The following is a 22777-nucleotide window of genomic DNA, read 5'->3' as shown; positions in this document are numbered from 1 at the left end:
TTTTTTTTTTTTTTTTTTTTTTTTAAACCCCACACAGGAAAGGACCGAAAAACAGGAGGATTTCTGTTTTCCCTCGAGCTCAGTTGAAGTCACCCTTCCCAAGCAGCTGGCTAATTAATTTTTAATAGGACAAACAGGCAAAATATGTTAAACACCATTAACACAAACATTTACGCCTTAGCCTCGAGGCAAGGTAAAGGCAGAGCAAGCTCGATGAGGGGTGATCATGGCCTGATGCTTCCCCACTTCTCTGACTAAACACAGACAAGGCTCTTTAAAACATAGTATCGTATTTTGAAACCCTCTTTCAATTCCCACATCTCCTTTTCTTTCTTTATCAAACAAAACGCACTTGTAGTAGAGAATGACTTACATGTGCCAGGGTCCACCTTACATTGACTATTGAGCACTTTGAGCCAAGGACCTGGAAAACTAAATCACAGTGGGTGTTCCTAACCTACGCCTGTAAATATGACTATCAGAAGGTACAAAGCCACAGGTACAGTATTAAAACAGCCAGAGAGCACTGAAGGACCACCCTGTAGATGCAGCCAAGAAGTTGCATGTCCTCTCCCTTTCATTATTCCTCATATTTTTACCTATCAGCTCCCCAAACTGCAGTACTCTGAAAGCAAGTGCAGCCTTTTATCATCTTTTGAATTACCTGTGGACAAAGTTTAAGAGGAGATGAATAAAATGGAAATGTGGGAATGGGAATAGTAGCTGGCACCTGGCTTTGCTCTTTAAACAGCTGGCAGCAGCGCTCTGTATGGGGCCAATGAAAGGTACTGTGTTAAAGCCACCTCGTCACCTTCAAGCGTTTCTCAGTACCTCTGCACACAATAGAGGGAGGCTTGATTAAACAACAGGCAAAGAAAGGAAAGCCCACCTGGAATCAAGGTGGCTGTAAGCGCTGGGGGTTAAACGTGCTGTAGACAACAAAAATAACGTGACAAGGTAAACACACCTGGTTCAATACGGTTTTTATTATCTTCCTGTACCCACAGCCTTGCCAAAAAGTGCCTAAAGTGTCAGCTCAATTTTCCCACCCATCTTGCTTTTGTATGGGATCAGTGCTGGTCGAACCTCCTCCTTCAAGAACTTTGCCACCTGTTCAAGAAAGAGGGGGAAGAGAAAGTGAGCAGAGAAGAAGGCATTCCCTTCTTCTCCCTATTCAGACCTGCTTGCCTCATGGGAGCTCCGTTTCACAGAGACACCGAGCAGTCAGATATGCCCAGGATCAAAAATTTGAAGCCCATATGGTAGAAAGACAAAGAATTCAAAGAAATATGTGTAAATATGTCCAAGATAAATGCATCTGCTGTAGTAGTATGAGCAGAGATAATAGAAAATGTGTGTACTCTCTGGCACACAAGAGGATGGCGGATGAAAAATTAATTAGATAACAACCCCTAAAACTGTACCCTATTTTGAGTACTTTACCTGCTGAGGAGCACGTCCAGTGAAAGAGGAGGGATCTAGAAGGCTATCAAGTTGTTTATGGATGGGGCTGAAGTAAGGATCAGCACGCACACGGGCAATGAAGTCATTATCACCCCCTTCCTGTTTCACAACAGCAGCTGCTTTCTGGGAGAGAACACGGATCTTCTCGTGGCAATCCTGCAGGAGCAGGGGGAAGAGAAGGGAAAATGAAAAAGTCAGTCTGCTGTTACTGACTGCACACGTTTATCCTGCTAACTTGTGCAGGAGGGAAAAACACCGGAGAAGAGTCCATTGAACAGCACACAAATGGAACACAGCTTGGACTGTAGTGTTTCATATATCACATGTATCAGATCTGAAAACAAGATTTTATTAATCCTTCCACATCTGCCCCTGTTCAATTATACCACAGAGTTATGGCAGCAGAATCCTTTACACTTCCTCAAACTCTTCAAATACTCTTAGGATTCACTACGTGATTATTTTTTTTTCAGTTGTTCTACTCCTTACTTTATTTTTCCTGAGACAGATGAGAATAGCTGTTCCCAGAAATATTCTGTGAACTGTAATAAAGGAATTCCTTACTCACAACTAGTCATGCCCTGTATGGAACATCGTGGGAGCATAACAATGAGAAGCATCTACAAACTTGGAAAAGAAAAAAAGAAAAGTTGTCCAACTTAATGAGCAGTGAGACTGTGTACGCCAGGGCAGACTATGTAAACCATGGCTTAAACCTGTTACATAAGGACAAACAGACCGACGGGGAAAAAAACAAACACACAAAACTAAGGGCTTTAAGACATTCTTTGCTATAGAACCCTCACATGGAACTACGACTGACAACATTCTTAAAACAAATTTTCTGAAACATTTCCTATTCCTTTGACTTCCTGTGGAATCAGTCCGTAAAAACAAGAGAACCTGAATGCAGAGGACCACCTGCAAAATCAGATGCTGCCATGCTGGCCCTAAACTTGTTATGGGGTTGCATTTATAGACCTGGAATAATTTTCTCCTCAAATGAATTATCTTTGAGCAATCTTCAGTTAGAAGGAAAATGATCTCCTCTTCCTCACCTCCTCCATTCAAAGGCCATCTTGTTCCAGCACCAACCTACCTCAGACAAATAGATCTGGATGTTTAGGGGAGGGAGCTATTCAGTGGTGGGGAAGGCAAGTGAGTTTCTCTGCCATGAGGTGGGTAAACTCAGTTTTGTCTTTAGAAAATCTGCTATTCCAGACTTTTCAGCACATGAAAACAGGACGTATTCATGTGACTAAGGACAGCTTCTGTAAGTGTACTGAACTCTACAGAATTGTAATTAAACAGCACCAGAAAGAAGGTAGGCCAATAGCAAACAGAAATGAAATTAGCTCTCCAGTCTAATTAAATAAAGAGGACTGTTTAGGTAAGTACACGGTACTTTAGAAAGAGAAACAGCTGAAGAGATAAGGAAACCATCCACAGGATATGAACCTTAACGTGCTCAGTTGGTGAGCTTACCCACTGACTCAGTGGCACACATCAGAGACGCACAGAAAAGAAAGGAAAAAAGATGTTTCCTGACTAATAGCTAATGACTAAACCTGGGGGTGAGTTGCCAGAAGTGTTCCAGAGAGCTAGAACCACATATCCTGCTGAAAGCTTCCAAGACACATTTCTGCTCTTTGCAAGTTTTACTTCGTCCCTGATGGGACAACAATTATTGAAGGAAGTGTTACTATCTAAAGGTAAGTGAAAATAAGCTGTCTTGTTGGGATGTAAATCTCATCATCAGTTCTAAACTGATTTTTAAAATTAAATGATAAGGAAATATAATCCAGGTGCATCTGGATTTATTTGCTAACAAAAATGTTCAATTTCAATTTGCTTCAACACAGAAAATTTAATAAAGGACACAAAACAAAATTAGCAACAAAAGGCACTACCCTGAATTCAGGAAGTGTGACACAAGAATGAATGGTTCAGAACAGCCTTACTTGCTTTTTGGTACTGATTCATTCCTTTAATTTATAAGGTAGCCAACTGCCAACACATTCCATTTAAAGAAGCTTGGCCTGTGTTCCCAGTTCCTTCAAACATTTACAAGAGGAAAACGCCTACTAGTATCTAACATAATAAAAATAGGTCTCTCTCCTCTCCAGCACAGACAGCCAGATTAGCTCAAACACGCAGTGTTCCTAACACTAAAGGATCTCTACAACAGCTCTCCCTGCAGAGAGCAGAGGCTGGCTAATATTAATAACTCTGTGGGAGCAGGAAGAGAACACAGAAAGGTGGGAGATTCAGGACAAGAACCCAGAAGCTTTTGTTTCTCAGGAGTGAAACATCAGAAAGTAAAAAAAGGTATTTTTGAATTCATTTGTACCTGACGATTGCCTCCTGCTTTCACCATCGCCATGATTATATTCTCTGTGGCCATGAATGGAAGCTCCTGCCGGATCCTTCTGTCAATCACCTTAAAAAACAAAACAAAACAAAAAAAAAAAAAAAAGAGAGAAACAGCATTATAGGAATTCCTGTAGACAACCGTGATTCCTGGTAAAGTTTTCCTCTCCTTTTGAATCCCCAGGACTGTGCAGTGATGAACAGTGATGAACTCTTTTTGAACTTAGCTCTGAAAATCTATTGGAGCTGATAATAGGAACTGAACTTTTTATGGAACATTACTGTGGAAAAGATGTACAATTTTATTTTTTTAAAGCCTGTAGGTAAGTTACGGGTCTGTATGAGATCTGCCTTGGATCTTTTGATGGTAAATTCTACAAATTCATTGTGCAGCTCAGAGAAAAATACTCCTTTTAAGAAGTTTTCAATTTACTATCTTTTGGCTTTAACAAATGCCATTATAAGCCTGCATTGCAGACAGTAAGAATGGAGAACAAAACTCAGGAACTGTTTGAACTATCAGACAAAAATGTAATCCACTGAGTGTGAAGATTTTTTTCTTTACCCACTCTGGCTTAGTTGCAGCATTATCAAGGACACAATGCTTCACATGCTATCTATATCTAGTGTTTTACCTTTGGATATACCACAAGTCCCTCGGAGATATTCTGCAGCGTACTCAGAATGATGTCAGCTGTGAGGAAGGCCTCGGCCAGGCACACGCGCCTAGGAAACAGACAGGCACAGGGGCCCAGTTAGCAATAAAGGTCATGTTCACATCTACCACAGATCCAGCTCCTAAGTTTCTGTAAATGTCTCTTAGATAGCATACCGTGGACCAAAAGGTGGAACCGTTCTCTTTATGGGCGCTTCTTGCTGCTTAAAGGTCAATACAGAAAGGAAAAGAGAAGAGAAAGCGTAGAGACACAGATAGAAAGCTCCAAAATAATTCAATGATTACACAGCTAGAAAAGAGGGCAGCAATTTACAGAGCTAGTAAACACACAAGACTATCTTCCCCTAGGTGTTCTGCATTGCCCTGTCTATGGATCCTACCCTGCAGGAGTAAGACTTGCTGTGCACTCATGCTGTGCCTGGCTGTGCTCAGCGGGGAACTTCCAAAGAGATCCATGCGGTTGGTGGGGGTTTCCTCCAAGAGACCAGCTCCTGATCACTAAGCAGGCTCCTGACAAAAAGGAATGCCAAAAGGAAAGGAGGGAAAGGAAAGGCAGTAGTGGGGACTGTGCTGTATCAGGCAAAAGAGTCTGGGTCACAGTGCAGCCAGTACAACATCACCCACCTGTGAGAGCAGAACCTGGTCCATTATAAATCGTGATCTTTTCAAACTAACTAGTACTTGAATCTTGTGCTATATGTAAAGCTCCCAATTCTATCATACTGTGTTCAAAAGGATGCCCTTTATGCTGTTTTGTAGGTTGTTCGCTTTTCCCCTGGCTTGCCCTCCTTTCAAAATACTTCAGCTTTGACAAGAAAACTCCAAGGCACAGGATTTTGTAAACAGATTATGAAGTAGACGAATGACTCTTTTTGTAAGATGAGGTCAAAATAAAATTTGAAACATTCCAGTAGTTATCTCAGTGCTTGGTAGCTCTTGGGAAATAAACCCACCATATCAACCAATATCCAATCTCTGAAATTTTATAGTGTTTTTCTGCTGTTCAGTATTCCACGTGTCCTGTATCTTAGAAATCCCGGAGACCAAATTCTGCATCAGAAGACTGCTTTGAACATTTCAAAGCTAAATAAGAGCTTTATACAGACTTAGTACTTACAGCTAGATGGACAAATTGAATGGCTATCATTCACTTAATAACAACTATAGATAACTTCTGCTCATCCCTAAGCAGTCATAATGAAGAATCAGAAAACAAAGCCAAGTTTGTTGAGCATGTCTAAAAGACCTGCACAGGTTTTTATGAAACATCACTTAGTAATGGTTTGTGCTCTTTGGGATCGAAATTGCTTCTTGTATGGAGCAACACTTTACAGAGAGATGAAAATAAGTGTCTTCAGATTTGCCAGAGGGTGAAGGGTTTACAGATAAAATATTGAATTATTCAGTGTTAAAAGTGAAGAAGCATAGGGTCAAAAATGATGTTCAAAACAGGAAGAAAAAACCAATCTGAGAAATGTGAGAGCTGCTATGCTACAACACTATGCTTTTGAAACCAGAAAACTATAAGAGCAATTCATTACCTATGTTTCCTGCATCCCTCCTCTCTCTGCTGCTTTGCTTTGCTAAAGGTCTTGACGGTTACAGAAAACTAACATTTTTCACCTGACCTTTCAGAGGAAACCAGTCTGCAAGTCTCTAACTTCTGTTGAGACTGCTTTTCATCAAGGTGGTAACTTGTGGTTTTAGTTTAAAAATAGTCTTTCCTCAATACATCAAAGGGCCTTCTTGCACAAGACCTTCCAGAATGGCTGCGTTGCACGGTGTGAACGAACCTGTTGGCGCTGTCGTCCAGCGTTCGCTCGAACCACTGCACAGAAGCTGTTTGGAGGGGATCCATGATCAGAGTCATCAGGTGTCGAGCCAGGCTGCAGCACCGTTCTGAACGCATCGGGTTCCTCTTGTAAGGCATTGCACTTGAACCTGTGAAAGGAGAGAGAGTGGTGGAAATAGCACGCTCAGGAAGGTGCAGGGCCTCCTCCAGATAAGAGAAGTGCGTCAGGAATCAAATTTTGACTAAAGCCTCAGAACACGATGGTTTTCTAAATGCAGTAAAGAAAATGACAACATCGCACTTCTTCAGATTGATCAGAAACATCCAAATGTGGGGGGGAAAAAAAAAAGTGAGAAGACATTTTGCCATTCTGCAAAACAGCATAAGTACTACCACAGAACAGGAACAAACGGACGTTATTTCTAGTGCAGTATTTAGCACCATCTCTCTAAGCTACCCATGGCAACACTAGCAGCGTTCACGACCCCTGTAATGCTGTTCTTCCAAGTCAGATACACTGCTGCCTTCTGCTCTGTTGAAATGTACTTTAAAACCAATCATGTAATGCAGAATGGTTCAAGTAACAGACAGGGCTAAGGCCTGAACTGCTGACTCAATCCTATACAACTATTTAGGGTGCCTGGGCACCAAGGTCTAAAACTTGACATTCTCTCCTCCCCTTTTATCAACATCAGAGTCATGTCACTAGCATTTTTCTGGCAAGTGTCCAGTCCAGTTTTATTGTTCCAAATTTGTCTGTTTACAAACACCAAAATGCTGAGTCAACCAGGAAACCTACAGCTCCAGTTAGGCTCTTGAGGAATGGAAAACAACGTGTTCTCCTCAGAACCAAGGCATCTTCTGCAGTGAATGCAGAATACATGACTGCTTCTGCTCTCCCTCAACTCAGGAAGTGCATGAATACAAATATTAAAATTAAATTCACTACTTAATATCCAGAAACCTTTACCTCACACCCCACTTAATTTAAAGCAACTTGTGCCAGTCACATTTCTAAGCTTGCTTAAATTGCTGCACCAGCATAAGTCAAAGGGTCCGTATGCCAGTCCCAGAAATGGCTATAGTCCCTTACCAATCTGGTCCTTCTCAAAAGGCTCCTCTATCTCCTTCAGGTTGGCCAAAAGACGAATGTCGGTACAAATCTAGAAAAAAAGCCCAAGAAATTAACAAACAGAACCAAACCAACACCCACCAGTATATCTCCTGTCAGCATTTGTGAAGAATCATTTACGTTAGTGTCCAAGAAGACAACTGAGGAGGCAGTGAAAAATTTGAGAAAAAAAATGACACTACAACCATAGTTGCTGGCTTAAAAATCCCACAGTCAAGAAAGCATAATTAAAAGAGGGTGTCCACTGTATTAGAATACAACAGGACTCCAAGAAGGGCAAAGCTTTGCAGGGAATGTTAAAAGATACCAGGAGGGAACACTGAAAAACCATAACAAAAGTACAGCGGCTTGCAAATACAGATAACGTGTGCTCACTGAACCAGCCAGCTTACAAAACTAAAACAGAAAAACATACCACAGATCACTTTAGCCCAAGAGAAGGAGGTGGGAGGAAAGAGAGATAAATCAATGAAAAGAATCCACAGTGTAAGGAATGTTTCTGCGATTCGTGTCAACAGAGGGCTTGAAGGGTAAACCTGGAGTCTCTGTTATTCGGGGGGGTGGTCAGAATAACTGCTAACTATTGTGACTAGTGCATGGGACACTATGCAAGTCTCTGACACCCGGCCAAGATGGACAAAGGCGAAGGACAAGGAAAAAAATCTGGAAGGAAGATTATGAGCCTTCAGCACGTGAGACCCCCAGAGGGACCACCAGAGAGTGATATGCACCAGTGGGAGGGTTTGGATTTCGGGAACTAATTATAATAACCCTGCCTTTTCTAGAAGTAGTGATGAATATGTATTAGCCTAAGAGCATAAAAACCAGCCGCCTGATGTGACGTGTGTGTGTGTGTTGGAGGAGCCCAGACTCCCTGCGCACTCACCAATAAATCTTACAAAGCTAAACTGACTCGGAATTTATAACAATTTGGTGACCCCGACGTGATCCTCTTGGGTCCCGAGGCTGCGAACGCCTAAGGGAGGCACCCCCCACCCTTGTTTCGTTGTGGCCCTTTTCCAAGGGCAGTAGGGAGCCCAGCTGGATTACGAACAGAAGAGGCAAGTGAGGAACAAAGAGCTCTCCCCTCCTCTGGTTTACACCCGTAACTCTGTGCACGAAGATCCGAACGAAGATTTATCGTTTGGTGAGTACGCTGCTGGGTTGGGTGGGTCTGGCTGTGTGATGGTGTGTCGGGGTGTGATTGAGATGGGACTCAGTTCTGAAGCATGTGGAGGCCTTCTGACCGAAGTGATCGTTCCAGGTATTCGTGGGTGAGATAACACTCACCAGACACCTTTAGATACAGGCACAGCCAGGAGTTTCGGAACTTTTTTTTGTATAAAAAGAAGTTCCAGGAACGGGTCAGGAACAAAGCAGATCCTCAGACTCGGGAGGTTCGAGGAGGGGCCTCTGGTTTAAAAAGGGGGAAAAATCACCAGATATTCTACTAGATAGTCCCTTAGGGCTAATGTTAAGATATTGGGATAGTTTTAGAAGCACTAAACATAAGGATAAGGCAAGAAGGATTCAATTTTGTATGGTTAAATGGCCAAAAGAACCCTTAAGACCCCATGTAGTATCTTGGCTGATATTTGGGTCCACAGAGGACTGGGTTTGTCAGGCATTGAATATTCACGTGAATAGCAGAACACCTGTGGATCTGGAAGAGAGCAAGTGTGCTGCAGCCTGGTTAAGACTAACAGAATCACCTGCCACTCGCATATTTAATTTAATTACAAAAAAGGAGGATGAAGAATGTAAGGAGGAGCGGGAGCCCCTTGATAATTTGCCTCCTCCAGATAACCCACCTTCCCCAACCGCACTGACCCCTATCCCATTCCCACCTGTCCGAAGGACAAGGAGGCAACAGAGAAACAGGGAAAGGGAGCAGGAAGGGGCTGAGGAGCAGAGGGGTTTATACCCATTGTGGGAGGTACCCTGGGGAGGTAACCAGGGAGGAAGAGGCTTTGTGACTGTGCCCCTCAATACGTCAGATGTGAGAAATATTAAAAAGGAAATGGGTAGTTTATTGAATGATCCTCGAGGGGTCGCAGAGAGATTATATCAATTCCTGGGACCTAACACGTATAGGTGGGAAGAAATGCAGTCGATTTTGGGGATCCTCTTCACCACGGAGGAAAGGGGGATGATTAGACAAGTGGGAATGAGAATATGGGAAAGACAAAATCAAGCTGGACCGCCCAGGGATACAAAATGGCCAAATGTGGACCCTGACTGGGACCACCAAACGGCAGCAGGGCAACAGGACATGAGAGATCTTAGAGCTACAATAATTCAAGGCATCAAGGAGGCAGTACCAAGGGGACAGAATATTAATGATGCTTTTAACGAACACCAAAAAAGAGAGGAGTCCCCAACAGAGTGGCTGGGAAGGTTAAGAAAAAGCCTCCTAATGTACTCTGGCCTGGATCCAGATTCACCCACTGGGGGGTGCTATTAAAAACTCAATTTGTGGCAAAATCATGGGAGGACATATGAAAAAAGATAGAGAAACTGGATAACTGGCAAGACAGGGGCTTAGAGAAATTGTTACGAGAGGCTCAAAAGGTCTTTGTGAGGCGTGATGAAGAAAGACAGAAAGCCAAAGAAAAATCTTTGTGGCTGCTGTCAGAGAAATCCAGAAAGGAGGAAAAAAAAAAACAAACATAAGAACCTTTTTTTTAAACCCATATAAAACTGTGATTAGCTTCCCAGCAGCTGGATCACCCCGAAAGGCTGAACGGTAACACATCAACCCTGAGAGCGGGCCCAACCCCTGGAGTGAAGGTGCTTCCCACACCCTCAAGACTGGACGGTGCAGAGGGATAAGCAATGCTATACATCCTGGTATTGTTTTTACAGGGGCAACTGAGCCATGGGCAAGAATGGAGGAATAACTTTTTCATTCTGGGGGAGGAAGTGGCCAAGGCCTTTAACCTGAGTAACTGCTGGGTTTGCGGAGGACCGGAGGGGGCTGAAAGTTGGCCCTGGGTAGCTGGCCCGGTCGAACCCAAGTGGTGGGTTAGTAATTTGAGTGAAGTTCATAACGGGACACAGTTTTGGAAAGAGGAAGGAGGCCCGTGGCAATTGTACTCGTCAGATCGGGGTATGTACTGCTTAAATAGAACAGGAACGGTAGCTGTAGGAAAAAGCATTTGTAATTGGACGCTGTCTCCCGGATATGATTGTGCTGATCCTGAATGTAGACCCATAAACTGTACAGCACGTAGTGGGCAATGGAACGCCACACATGTCCAGCTGAGAAACGGGACTTGGCTGAAATGCTCATATAGGGAGTTTTTTGGATCTGGATGTGAAACCGCGGAAAGAGCACAAGCGGAGGGACAATTTGACAGTCAGATCTTGAGCTGTCAGCGTGATAACACCACTAGGGAACAGCATGTGGTAAGGGTCTACCGCTGGAGGTGGCAAGATGAGAATGGGAGACGAGTGTTCTTTAAGCATTTCTGGTCAGCTCATAATATGACAGGCCACCAAGGAAAACTTGATTGTAATTGTAAGTGGGAATCCAATGCGGGAGCTTGGAGGTGTACATATTTGAGTCCAAATGGGGCAGACATTGTAACAGGACCACTCGGTGACAAGAACACTCTGTATTTTCATGCTCCAAAGAATAAAGAAGAATGGGATGGTCCTTTTCCAAATGGGACGTGGGCCCTAAAGGGACATTACTGGGTGTGTGGCGAATATGCCTACAAGAGGCTACCCAAAAACTGGTCAGGAATATGCTATGTGGGGTACATAAGACCCTTGTTCTTTCTATTGTCACAAATACAAGGAAATCATTTACAAGTAACATTATATGATGATGTGAATAGAGTGAAACGATCTACTGATGCTTCCTCAGCCGGGGGTAGTGCCCAAAAATGGGGAGAGAATGAATGGCCTCCTGAAAGAATCATACAGCATTATGGACCAGCTAACTGGAACCCGAACAAGGTAGTATCGGGGGCCCAAGAACCTATTTATAATTTAAATCGAATAATTAGGTTGCAAACTGCCCTCGAAATTATAACCAGTCAAACAATGACGGATTTGGGTCTTTTGGCTGATCGGTCCACCCAGGTGAGGAATGCTATCTTTCAACACAGAGTGGTTTTAGACTATTTACTAGCAGAGGAAGGGGGAGCGTGTGGAAAGCTGAACGACTCTAATTGTTGTTTACAAGTTGATGGTAACGGAAAAGTGGTTAAACAGATAACAAAAGAAATTAGAAAATTAGCCCACGTCCCAGTACAAACTTGGAAGGGTATGGATTGGGATTTGTTTTCATGGCTGCCCGGTGGACCATGGGTTAAAAGGATGCTATTTTTATTTTTATGTGTTGTAATGATGTTATTATTTATACCTTGTATGATACCTTGCTTTACATTATTGATACACCGAATAATAAATAGTAACCGATTTGTGATGACTTCGGTAGGGAAGAAAGGTGATATGTCAATAATGATGCTTAAGCAATGGACCCCCCAAGAACCGACTGATGAAATGCAGTTCTTACTGGCAAAAGTTGAAGAAGAGACATGAATTGCGAATATTAAAAAGAAGATGAGGGATTGTAAGGAATGTTTCAGCAATTTGTGTCAATGGAGGGCTTGAAGGGTAAACCTTGAATATCTGATATCTGGGGGGGGGGGGTTCAGAATAACTGCTAACTATTGTGACTAGTGCATTGGACACTATGCAAGTCTGACATCCAGCCAAGATGGACAAAGGAAAAGGACAAGGAAAAAAGCCTGGGAGGAAGACTACGAGCCTTCAGCACGAGAGACCACCAGAGGGACCACCAGAGACTGATACGCATGCGCCAGTGGGAGGGTTCGGATTTTGGGAACTAATTATAATAACCCTGCCTTTTCTAGAAGTAGTAATGAATATGTATTAGCCTAGAAACATAAAAAACAGCCGCCTGATGTAACGTGTGTGTGTGTGTGTTGGAGGAGTCCAGACTCCCTGCGCACCTAATGCTGTTTATTTGCCTTTTATTGACCCCATAAATAAACCTTATAAAGCTAAATTGACTCGGAATTTATAACAACAGGGACAGGCAGAATAACACCATTACCAGAGAAGCAATTAACGGGGAGCAAGCAGTGAAATTTAAAAACTCATATACCACTAAGAAAGACATTTACTCTATTTGGATCGATTTAGCACAGATTAGACTAATATCTGGCATGGGATTTGTTAATCCAACTTGAAATCCGCTCAGTAAACTTTTTTTTTCCCTTAACACTGGTCTTAAGATCTTTGAAGTCTGATGTCTACGCATGAACCCAGTGGTGAATTTACATGATCACAAAGAGAACAGCCAAACAACTCCTACTTCCTGAGGAAAGCATTTAGCCCCACAGGCACCTTCTCTTGCACTTCTTCCTGGTGTGTACAGGTAGGGGGCTCACCTTGTGTACAGATGCTCCCAGGCTGGCCAGTACAGAGAGGATGTCAATATCCACCTTGCGACTGTAGGTCTGCCCCGTGACCATGTATGACCTAGAAACGAGCACAGAAGTTGAGTGTTCTGGACATTAAACCATATAACAAGACTTTGAGCAAGGAGTGACAATGGCTTTTGAAGTGGGTGACAGCACTGTCAACCTGTCCCTATACCAAGTTTGGATTCAGGCCATTGATTTCTTGGAGCAGCATGCACGAGGAGAGAGAGAGCAGAGGAAAAACAGACAGCTGTGCTTGGACAGGGAGACAGCCAGAAGTGGCCTGCTTCGGAGGTGGAGTTTCCTCCAGAGGGCTGCAGGTGGGAATGGAAGACCACCAGGGGAGGTAAAGTCAGCAGCAGCACAATGTCATTGTGGCAGCCAGTGGGATCTGGGCCAGCACGGGCAGCAAGAGTTAGACTTTGTTAAGAGCAAATTCGGGTTACTAAGCATTCTTGTTACATACCGCTTAAATCCTGCCTTTTCAGTCACTAATCTGTCCAGCTCTTCAACCTCAGGGGAGGGAAAAAAACAAAACAAAAGGACCTCAGAACTCAACGACTCAAAAAAAAAATGTCAGCAGCAGCAAAAGGGATCCTCTGCTCTTCTCAGTTTACCATCCACAAACCTCACACCTGCTGGGAAGTACCCCTCCCACAGATCTCTGCCAGTGGGCCCCACGGGGATCACAGGGCCCTTGTGACAGCAGAACCTCCACGCTCCCGCAAACACAACAGCCTTCCAGAGGGGAGATGTCCAAGGCTGCCATGGGCTCTGTCTGACTTACTTTACTGTGGTCTCCCTCAAAGAGCTGCAGGAAGCTGGCTTGTGTGCCGGTGGTGCCTTTCACGCCCCGAAAGCGCAGGTTGTCCCGAGCCCGCTCCAGGTTCTGCAGGTCCATGCACAAGTCCTGGATCCACAAGCAGCAGCGTTTCCCCACGGTGGTGAGCTGTGCAGGCCTGAAAACAACCAAGAATAGGAGACAACTCGTTGACAATTTGCACAGTAACTCCACAAGGACCACGCTTAGCTGCTGTTGAGACCCCTCTCTTTCATTCATCAGAGCAGGAGTTAAAAAGATCTGGCACATGCACACCACAAATAAGTGATACTGGAGGATATGATCATTCTTTTCAGGAATTAAATGTAGTTACATCAAGAGAAAACAGTAATCGTAGTTGCTGTGCATGTTAAAAAGGGGATTAAGAAATAAGCGAGAATGGATATTTGAAGGTGCTTAACTACTAAAGCCTTCTATAGCTCCTCACAGAAAAGTGATTGCCCATTTGTCAAAAAAAAAATACATATATTTTGTCTTTTTTTTTCCAGAACTCTGTCAAAAGGAGAAGCCTCAGTCTGTACAAATAATGACTTCACAGGTCGACTCCCCAGGCTCCTTATTTCTGGTCCCCAGCCACAGCTACCAGGGATCTGCTAGGAGATCCAGCTACCTCTGCTGACAGAGGGCACCCCCTGCCGGTGCTGAGCCCAGAAGCTGAAATATTTCAAATTATCAAAAAGAACTCCAAAGGCAATGCCTGTACTGTTTTAAGACTTCACATGTGAACAAGAAAAGCACAGAAAGCACGTGAGATGTGGAAGCAGGGATGGGTGATCCAGGAGGAATATGGAGAAACTGTCCGACACTGCAGGGAAGGGTTAGGGAAGCCAAAGGCTACCTTGGGGTTGAATCTGGTATGAAATGTGAAAGGCAACAACGAAAGGCTTCTACAAGTTCATAACCAGCAAAAGCAAGGCTAGGGAAAACAAGGACCTGCTCCTAAACAAGGCAGGGTGCCCTGCTGACACAACACACAGAAAAGGCCAAGGTACTCAATGTCTTTTTACCTTGGTTTTCACTAGTAGGACTTGCCTCGTGTACACTTCTTGAATACCCCTTTGTGCTTTCCAAAAGTCAAGCTAAAACACAGGCCTGAGAACAGTCCCCTGAGAAGTTGTAGATGAAGAGGGACCAGGGACTAGAGCTGATCAAATGACACATACAGCAAGGCCATTAATCAGAGACCTGAAGCTCCCACTCTCCTTCGGGAGTGATTTTAAAGTGCCAGACATTAATACTGACATGATCCGTGATTAATTTCCGTGGATCTGGTGTTCCACATCACCAGGGTACAAAATCCAGGCTTACCTCAAGATGCATAGTTTAAAGCCTCTGAAAGCAAACTGTCTTCATGAAGTAACAGACTAATTACCTCCCCCCAAAGCAGGCCGGTCCAAATCTTGCTGCACTTCGACTCAGGAGCCTGCCTAAAAGCAGTCAATGCCAGCAGCACTGCACAAAAAGGGTAATTTTCCAAAGAGACAGAAAATGCCATTGTCCCGTTAAAATGGGGAAACTCTTCCTGTTTGTTTGTTTGTTTTTTTTCATAGGGACCCACATACGGCTGTGTGAAAACCAAAGGATCTTGTAATCATCACTTCAGAACAAAGTTTTAGCAGGCTGAGTAGCTGAGGTTTCCTGCCAGCAACAAACTTTTCTGTGCTGCAGTTGAAAACAACTGAAACGATGAAAAAAACAAGTATTACAAATATGTGATTGGAAGCTGGGCCTACTGCAGATCACAACCATGCCTCCTGGAACTACCCCAGGATTTACACATCTGTGTTAGCAAGTTCTTTATGCGGTTGTGCTAAAACAACGTCGGGCTGTGCTAAAACCACTGCTGACAGCTATCCAAAGCAACAGTTCGATTTTCTGAGGCAAGGCTGGAGTTAGGCTGTATTCCTTTTCTGAACCACCACCAGTGTCCTAATGATGTCCAGCAGTGCCAACTGCCACAGGTCAGGGATGGGAAACAGAACAGAGAATGGGGACAGTAGTGGCAAGCCAATTTATCCGAAGAACAGCCAAGAAAATGAAGGGAAAGGCTGATGGCTACTTACTGGTAGTGAGTGAAGCCCAAGGTAGGCAGGTCAGCGTACTTCTCTGCAAAGTCGGCCAGCCGGCTGATCACCCTTGCGAGCTGGTGGATGCGGGGAGGATAGAAAAGAGGCAGCATGAGAAAGGAAAAAAAAAAAAAAACAAAAGTGGAAGGTGGCATGCTTAAGCACAGCAATGTTGTTAGAAAAGGGAGGAGAAAAGCTGTGCAATCTTTGAATCGCTCCCTCTAATTGCTGAATGCGGTGTGCTCCATTTTTTCAGGGCATGCACATAATTTTTACTAGCTACAAAATTTGAGCAGCGGATGATATAAGTAGTTGGACTTTAGCTGAAGCGAGACCAGTCTTCATGCCCAACCCAAGCCTACACCTGGTGTAGCTCTGAGTATTTTATTTATTCCTGGAATTGTTTAGAAATAAAGCTGCTTGGAGCGTAACTGACACATTTACAGTCTGGCAAAAATTGGATGCCAAGACATTCAGGCCAGCTATGCTCCCAATATATTTGTCCTCAGAAAATCGTATTACACAGCTTCCTTAATGCAGACACACTCCTAAGTAATCTAGTTATGGGGTGTCTAAGCACACCCTGAAAGCAATAGAGTTGTTTTCTAAAACTGCTACCGCTGGCACATGGGAACTGCTCCTATCTACCAAGAGTTGCTTATAACTCTCATGATGAGCAAAGAAGCTTTGGGGAAAGACAAAGACACGGGGAAAGGAAGATAACTGTTCACTTGCTTGAGAACAACCCAAGCAGACAGCTCCTCCAGCAAGGCCTATGAAAATCCAGACATTATTCACAGGCCATCAGCACTGCCCACTTTGAGACACTCTGTGTAACTGCCTTCTCACCTGGGGTAGCAGCAGGTTAAGTCCATCACGGAGGACGATCAGATCCTGAAAGAAGCAAAGAAAGGAAGTTTGGGCCATGTCTGACCACCACCCACTCCATCTGAAGGACTACACATACTGGCTTCTCTCAGAGAGGACACAGATGATTATGAAGCCTGGCCTGCTCAGAAGTCTTCTTACAATCAAACCTCTGCTTTTCTGCTTGTACCCAAACATGGTGAGGAACTTGTTTATGACAAAAATGCTGGATCCAGCATCGTTCTTACTATACTACCCACGGAAAGTCACACTGGGCAGTAGAAGACTGATTTCCACAATCTGGACATAAATGATCATTTTGAGATATTCCTGATGTCCATTGCACACCAGACTAAATCATTTAATCCAAGCAGAAAATAAAGGCACTGTAAGCAAAAGATAGCAGAGCAGTAAGTGGACTGATCGTGCTGAACTCTTGCCTTTCTCCTTTTGAGACTCAAGTACAGCTGGGTGCCACGTGATGTGGAAGGAAGGTGGTAACAGCTAAAAGCCAAAGAGATTTGCAAAGGAGTAAGGTAAAACTAAACATGCAGCAGCTTCTAATACAACAAAAGAGGATATGAAGTTGCAGTGACTTGGACATCAAGGAACAGCAATACACTGAGGCTTTAGTATGAACTCAGTTTTATTTTTTCACAAATATTTTAATAGTTCTGTAGGATGGCAGCACTTCCCTCTTTATTTAGCCTATTTATCCATTCCATTGAAGGACTTTATCTACCTTGAATCAATACAGATGTCCCAAGTGACAACTGAAAGCTCATGGGCTGCATATGCCAAAAGTCGACTTGTTTTGTAGGTCAGTGAACTCTTGCTCCATTGATGCAACTGACAGCTCGCACGTTTGTGCACACATCCCAACTCTTACGACCATTACTGTCTTACCTCCACGAATATTTAACATACAAGAGCTTAGGGAGCAGTTAATTTGCAGATAGATCTTGCTTCATATCAAAAGGGAGATGACATAAGAGGAACCTGCCTATCTAGGGCAACTAGGGAAATGGATATTAAATTCGAAAGTAAAACTAATAAAAAATTCTGAAAAAATCTAGTGAGCATCATTTTATAAAGTAAAGCTTGTAAAGAGCTATTAAGTCAGCACCTGTGTCTTTGTTTGGCCCAACTAACAATGCTTTATTACCGTGTTGTCCCCGACGTAACAGGAGGTTGCTCCAAGGTGAATGATGGCTGCAGCTTTTGGACAGCAGTGGGCGAAGGTGTGAACGTGTGCCATCACGTCGTGGCGCAGCCTCTTCTCTTCCTCCGCTGCCATCTTGAAGTCGATGTTGTCCAGGTTTGCTTCCATCTCCTGTATCTGCTCATCTGTGATGGGAAGCCCAAGCGACTGCAAGGGGAAAAGAGCTTTCTGTTGCCCTTTATCTTTAACAGATAAACCAAACTGCAATAGAAGCTGTTTAGATTATAGAATTACTGAACAGTTTGGGCTGAAAGTGACCTTAAAGACCACCTCGTTCCACGGGCAGGGACACCTTCCACTAGTCCAGGATGCTCAAAGCCCCATCCAACCTGACCTTGAGCATTTCCAGGGATGGGGCATCCACAGCTTCTCTGGGCAGCCTGTGCCAGTGCCTCACCACCTTCTGAGTAAAGATTTTCCTCCTTACATTTACCCTTAACCTACCCTCTTTTAGTTTAAAGCTACTGCCCCTTGTCCTATCACTGCACCCCCTGACAGAGTCCCTCCCCAGCTCTCGTGTAGCCCCCTTCAGGGGCTGGCAGGCCGCTATAAGGTCTCCCTGGAGCCTTCTCTTCTCCAGGCTGAACAACCTCAACACCCTCAGCCTGTCTTCGCAGCAGAATGGCAACTGGGTGCAGTCAAGTCCTAAAATTCTTCATCTCAGCCTGAAACTGGAAAGTGAGGAAAGGAGTTACTTGACCTGGAAGCAGGAGACAAATGCTCCCAGTTCATGTTTAAAAACATCTGCTGAAATTACTCAGCAAGCTGATTTAGGAACAGAGTAAGATATTGAACTGCAGAATTATACACGGGTATAAATCTTGCACAGTTCTATACTTGCACAAGATAACTAAGCTGAGAAAAAATTATTTTCCTAATACTGTGAGTTTAAAAGTCTCACAGTGAACTTGGCATTACTGCTTTTTCTAAATTAAGATGCTACTGTTTTGCACATTAGTACTTGCAATTTGTCAACAAGGAAGCTTTAATGATACAAAACATTTCAAAGCTGGGTCTGTTCAGAATGAAGCTGCCTAGTAAAATGTTTTGCACATAAGGAATCTGGAATTAGAGAAAACAGCAAGGAAAGCAGGTATGTCTTCAGGGTCCTCATCGGGTAACTCGTACCCACACAACTTAAAATATCTTGCTGTAATTGTAATCACACAACCACAGCTGTCCAGACGAACAAGGAGAAGCACCTGGCTCCAGGCTGCTGTCCTGGAGGTGCACAGGTACGGATCATAACCGCCTGAAAGCCCACAGGCAACTCGTCAGGCGACAGAGCCTTGTGCTAAGATTAAAATCTCGTCTTGCTCGCACATCCATGATCCATTTTGGCCATAGCGTGTGGTTACTGACAGCCATACAGAGTGGAAAGAAAGAATTCCCAAGAAAAGGGACTGCTTGTCACAGGAGTAAGGTGAGTCAAGGTGGGTCAGTGCCAAAGCAAACGCTGTTTTCATGTCCACAAATGTCGTGGGAGGCCTCTTCCCCATGACTTTTGGCCAACACTGACAGTACCTCAGGGACACAGCAATCAGATGTCCTTCAGATGTGTCCAACTAAGTAAATTAAGTAGAAAAACTACCTAAAGGGGATCACCGGGTTTCTCCAAAGTGCTATAGGTCAGTGAGGCCCTCTCTGAGTTGTGATTTTAAAGTGTGATTCCTCCAAGGCTGTTCCAACGCTTTGATGTACTATTTATTAGAGCAGCTATCCCTCTTCATTCACCCTTGTCCTTGAGGCCAGAGCAAAGCAGGCCTCATGACAGAATATCTGCAGGTAACAGAATATCTGCAAACGGAATGAGAACACCGACTGCTCATCCAACAAAGAATGCATGACAGAAAAATACTGAATTTAAATCGGACAAAAAAAATAGATTGCGAGCTATCTGTATAGATATCTATCTATCACAATAGATTGTGTGCTTATATTAAGGGGGATAAACATCCAGATTCCATACGTGCAAAACAGTCAGATTTTACTAGCCAGTTTGATGCTGTGGGGTGTCCACGGGAAGGAAGAGCTCCGGGAAATCTGTACTTGTCTTTCAAATAATGTGTTGTTTAGGTAAAGAGCTCAAGGTCTGAAAAATAAGACTGAGGTATTAGTGGGAGTATCACAATACAAATGAATTTATGTTAAAAAAAAAATAAGCCAGAGTTTTGAGATGGGCATGAACTCACACCCTTCAGCTCTTAACCCAGACCTTGGCTGCTGTCTCTGGGAGGAGACCAGTTTAAGAATCTCATAATCACACACTTCGTGGGGTCTCCTCTTTCAAACTCACGCTATTACCTGCTGTAAAAAAAAAAAAAAAAAAAAAAACACGAACTGGGAAGATTTTCTGTCTAATCCAGTTCCCAGTGACACCATTTTTTGGTTATTCACATAATCCAAGTGGACTACTCAAAAGATTTTCCCTGAAGTAGGATGAATATTGCAATGAAATATGAAATACTGAAACCACTTAGCTCGCCATGTCCTTCAGCTAAAATTTATAACTAAGCTGCATGCTCCCTCTTTTGCTACTTCCCTGCAACCTTCAGAAAACCTATGGTGAGATCTTCCTAATATTCTGATTTACTGCAAAATAGAGACTGCAGGGACCGGAGAAGCAGCGCATAAATGGCTTGAAAGGTAGAGAGGACAAGCAGTAAATTTGCCCATAGTTCATTCATTGCATTATTATATATTGTTTTAGTATGACTGCAAAGAAATATTATGAAGCTTCAGCATGGAACTTGAGGAAATCGCTTGTATCTATCGCAGCGTGACTGCTGACAGAGCTAACAGGTGCTGAGGAGCTGACTTTGAGTCCACGACTGACATCAGGAGACAAACTCCCCTGGAACGAGGCGACAGATAAAAATAGCAGCGTCCCTCCTCCCAGCACGAAAATGGTGCTCAAGAAATCGCAAGATCCGTCTCTGCTTTCTGGGAACACAGCTCTCCATGGAAATGGGATGCAAAAAAGGGACAGGAGACAGGGACAGGAGACTGGGGAACCCCGAGGCCTGGGCTTGGGAGCAGAAACCAAGAAGCCCCCCTGCTGGTTCCTTCAGCAGCTGCCTTCTCCTGTTGGGCACGTGGGTAAAGCACCTCATTTTCTAACAGCAGAAAAGGCGATGGTTTATCAGCTGGGATTGAGGTGACTGTGTAAATTATCATGCTTTGACCATGCAAAGCTCCTTGAGCGGGTGTTCTTGGTGTGATGGGTGATGAGATGCACGGTCAGTTCACGCCAACATCTCAACCGTGGTGATCACAGTACCTGAGATGGAGGGGGGCTCCTCTATTAACACGGCTGTATAATTACACCCTCAGCTTCTAAAGCATGGCCTCTGGTGCAGCAGCAGCATGGTCCTCAGAGAAGGAAGATATTAATGGCTAAAATATATAAAGATATACTCTGGGCACTGCCTGCTCGCTGGCCAGCACGGCGCTGATCCGCCCACGTGCTGACAGCAGCAGCTTCACCCAGTGCTCTGACTGCCTCCTTACTTTGGAAGTGGGAGCTGGAGGTTTGTGCACAAAACAAAACAGACATCAGGCCTGGGAGCTATCCTGTGGATTTACAATGTTTCTTTTTTTTTTTCTGGAATATATCACTGTGGAAAAGCAGATCTGAATCTCCCTCTCGGGGTACGTCAGCGCAGTCACAAGCTGGCACATCTGAAGAGATGATGGCCTCTGAGCTAGGAAGTAATACTTGGCTGCATGTGTACCCCTAATGGGGACCAAATTCAAAACAAAAAGGCTTAAACAAAAAATCTTAAACTAGATTTTAGAAACGTTGACTCCGTGGGAAGTACTGACATGCCAGCCCGCAATCCCATGGATGTGCTTTCAGCCTCTGCTTCCCAGGGGCTGCATTGGCACCGATCCTTTCATGCCGTCGGGTTTTTGTGGCACCCTGCCTGCCGGGGGGTGCTAACCCAGCGTTCAGCCCACTTTGGCCACCAGCGAGGGGATTTAGGGAACGTGGGCCAAATAAATGTGGGCGGCTGCCAGTGAGACCGAGGGCGGCGGGGTGGGTGGGAGAGGGCAGCGCTTCGCACCGCACACACCCCCCGAGAGCAAACAGGCACAGAAGGACACCGGTGTTTGCAGAGCCAACAACCCCTGCGGGCCCCCAAAAACCGCTTGGCGAGGCTTTTGCCCAGAGGGGTCAAAGGGCAGGAGGGAGGGCGCGCAGCGCAGCGCGGTTTGCTGGGTGAGGATTGCACACGTGGGGTTGTGCCAAACCTCAAGCTCGCGCGCTGCCCTCGCGTGCACCCGGGCGGCCAGATTATATATATTTTTTAATTTATTCCAAATTTTCCAAGTTTACCCAGGCAGCCACCTTTTATTATTATTATCATTTCCAAATTTGGGGGGGGGATGAGGAAGAGGTTATTTCAACCAGCTCCCTACTGCTCGGCAGGGAGCGACCCCCAGCGCTGCCCCCGCTCTCCAAGGGCACCCCGCCGGCTGCGCGATGGGGCCGGGGGCTGCCTCCCAGCGCCCTCCCGGGCCCGTTACCTTCCCGTTACCTTCTCCGCCTGGGCGAGGAAGAGCCAGAGGCGGCGCCAGGTGCCGAATTTGTTCCTCTCGCTGAAGATGAAGGCCATCTCGGCGCCGGCGTAGCGCGACACCAGCGGCGAGCGGTAGCGGCTCAGCGCGTCCTCGGGGGTCCCCATGGCAGCGGCGGCTCCGGGATCCAGCGCCCGCAGCGGGGAAAAAGGATCCGGGATGGGACCCACGCCCCCTCCCAGATAACCCACACCCCTTCTCGGATAACCCACACCCCCCCGGGATAACCCACAACCCCTCCGGGGTAAACCACACCCCCCCATAGGAGGCAGCACCACCCGGCGGCTGGAGGCCAGAGCGCAGGGAC

General features: G+C 44.8%; 1 protein-coding gene and 1 long non-coding RNA gene across 2 annotated transcripts; one reads left to right on the top strand and one right to left on the bottom strand.

Annotated features, from left to right (window-relative positions):
• Positions 1-966: 966 nt before the first annotated feature.
• ADSL (adenylosuccinate lyase) lies at positions 967-22683 on the bottom strand. The gene is made up of 13 exons (XM_084507116.1): positions 22431-22683; positions 17833-18036; positions 16650-16694; positions 15798-15877; positions 13681-13852; positions 13360-13406; positions 12861-12951; positions 7396-7465; positions 6304-6451; positions 4470-4560; positions 3815-3904; positions 1444-1620; positions 967-1110 (listed from the first exon to the last, which is right to left on the bottom strand). The coding sequence occupies exons 1-13, from the start codon at positions 22575-22577 to the stop codon at positions 1024-1026; spliced, it is 1449 nt and encodes a 482-aa protein (XP_084363242.1). The 5' UTR covers positions 22578-22683; the 3' UTR covers positions 967-1023.
• LOC311430514 lies at positions 7476-12475 on the top strand. Its single transcript, XR_014688855.1, has 2 exons — positions 7476-8581; positions 10145-12475. It is a non-coding gene; the product is annotated as an uncharacterized lncRNA (long non-coding RNA).
• Positions 22684-22777: the final 94 nt, after the last annotated feature.

Source organism: Aythya ferina (genome assembly GCF_964211825.1).
Source record: "Aythya ferina genome assembly, chromosome: 1".
In the NCBI taxonomy this organism is placed as follows: Eukaryota; Metazoa; Chordata; class Aves; order Anseriformes; family Anatidae; genus Aythya; species Aythya ferina.
The sequence above is the reverse complement of the archived record's forward strand: the minus strand, read 5'-3'. Positions and strand labels throughout refer to the sequence as shown.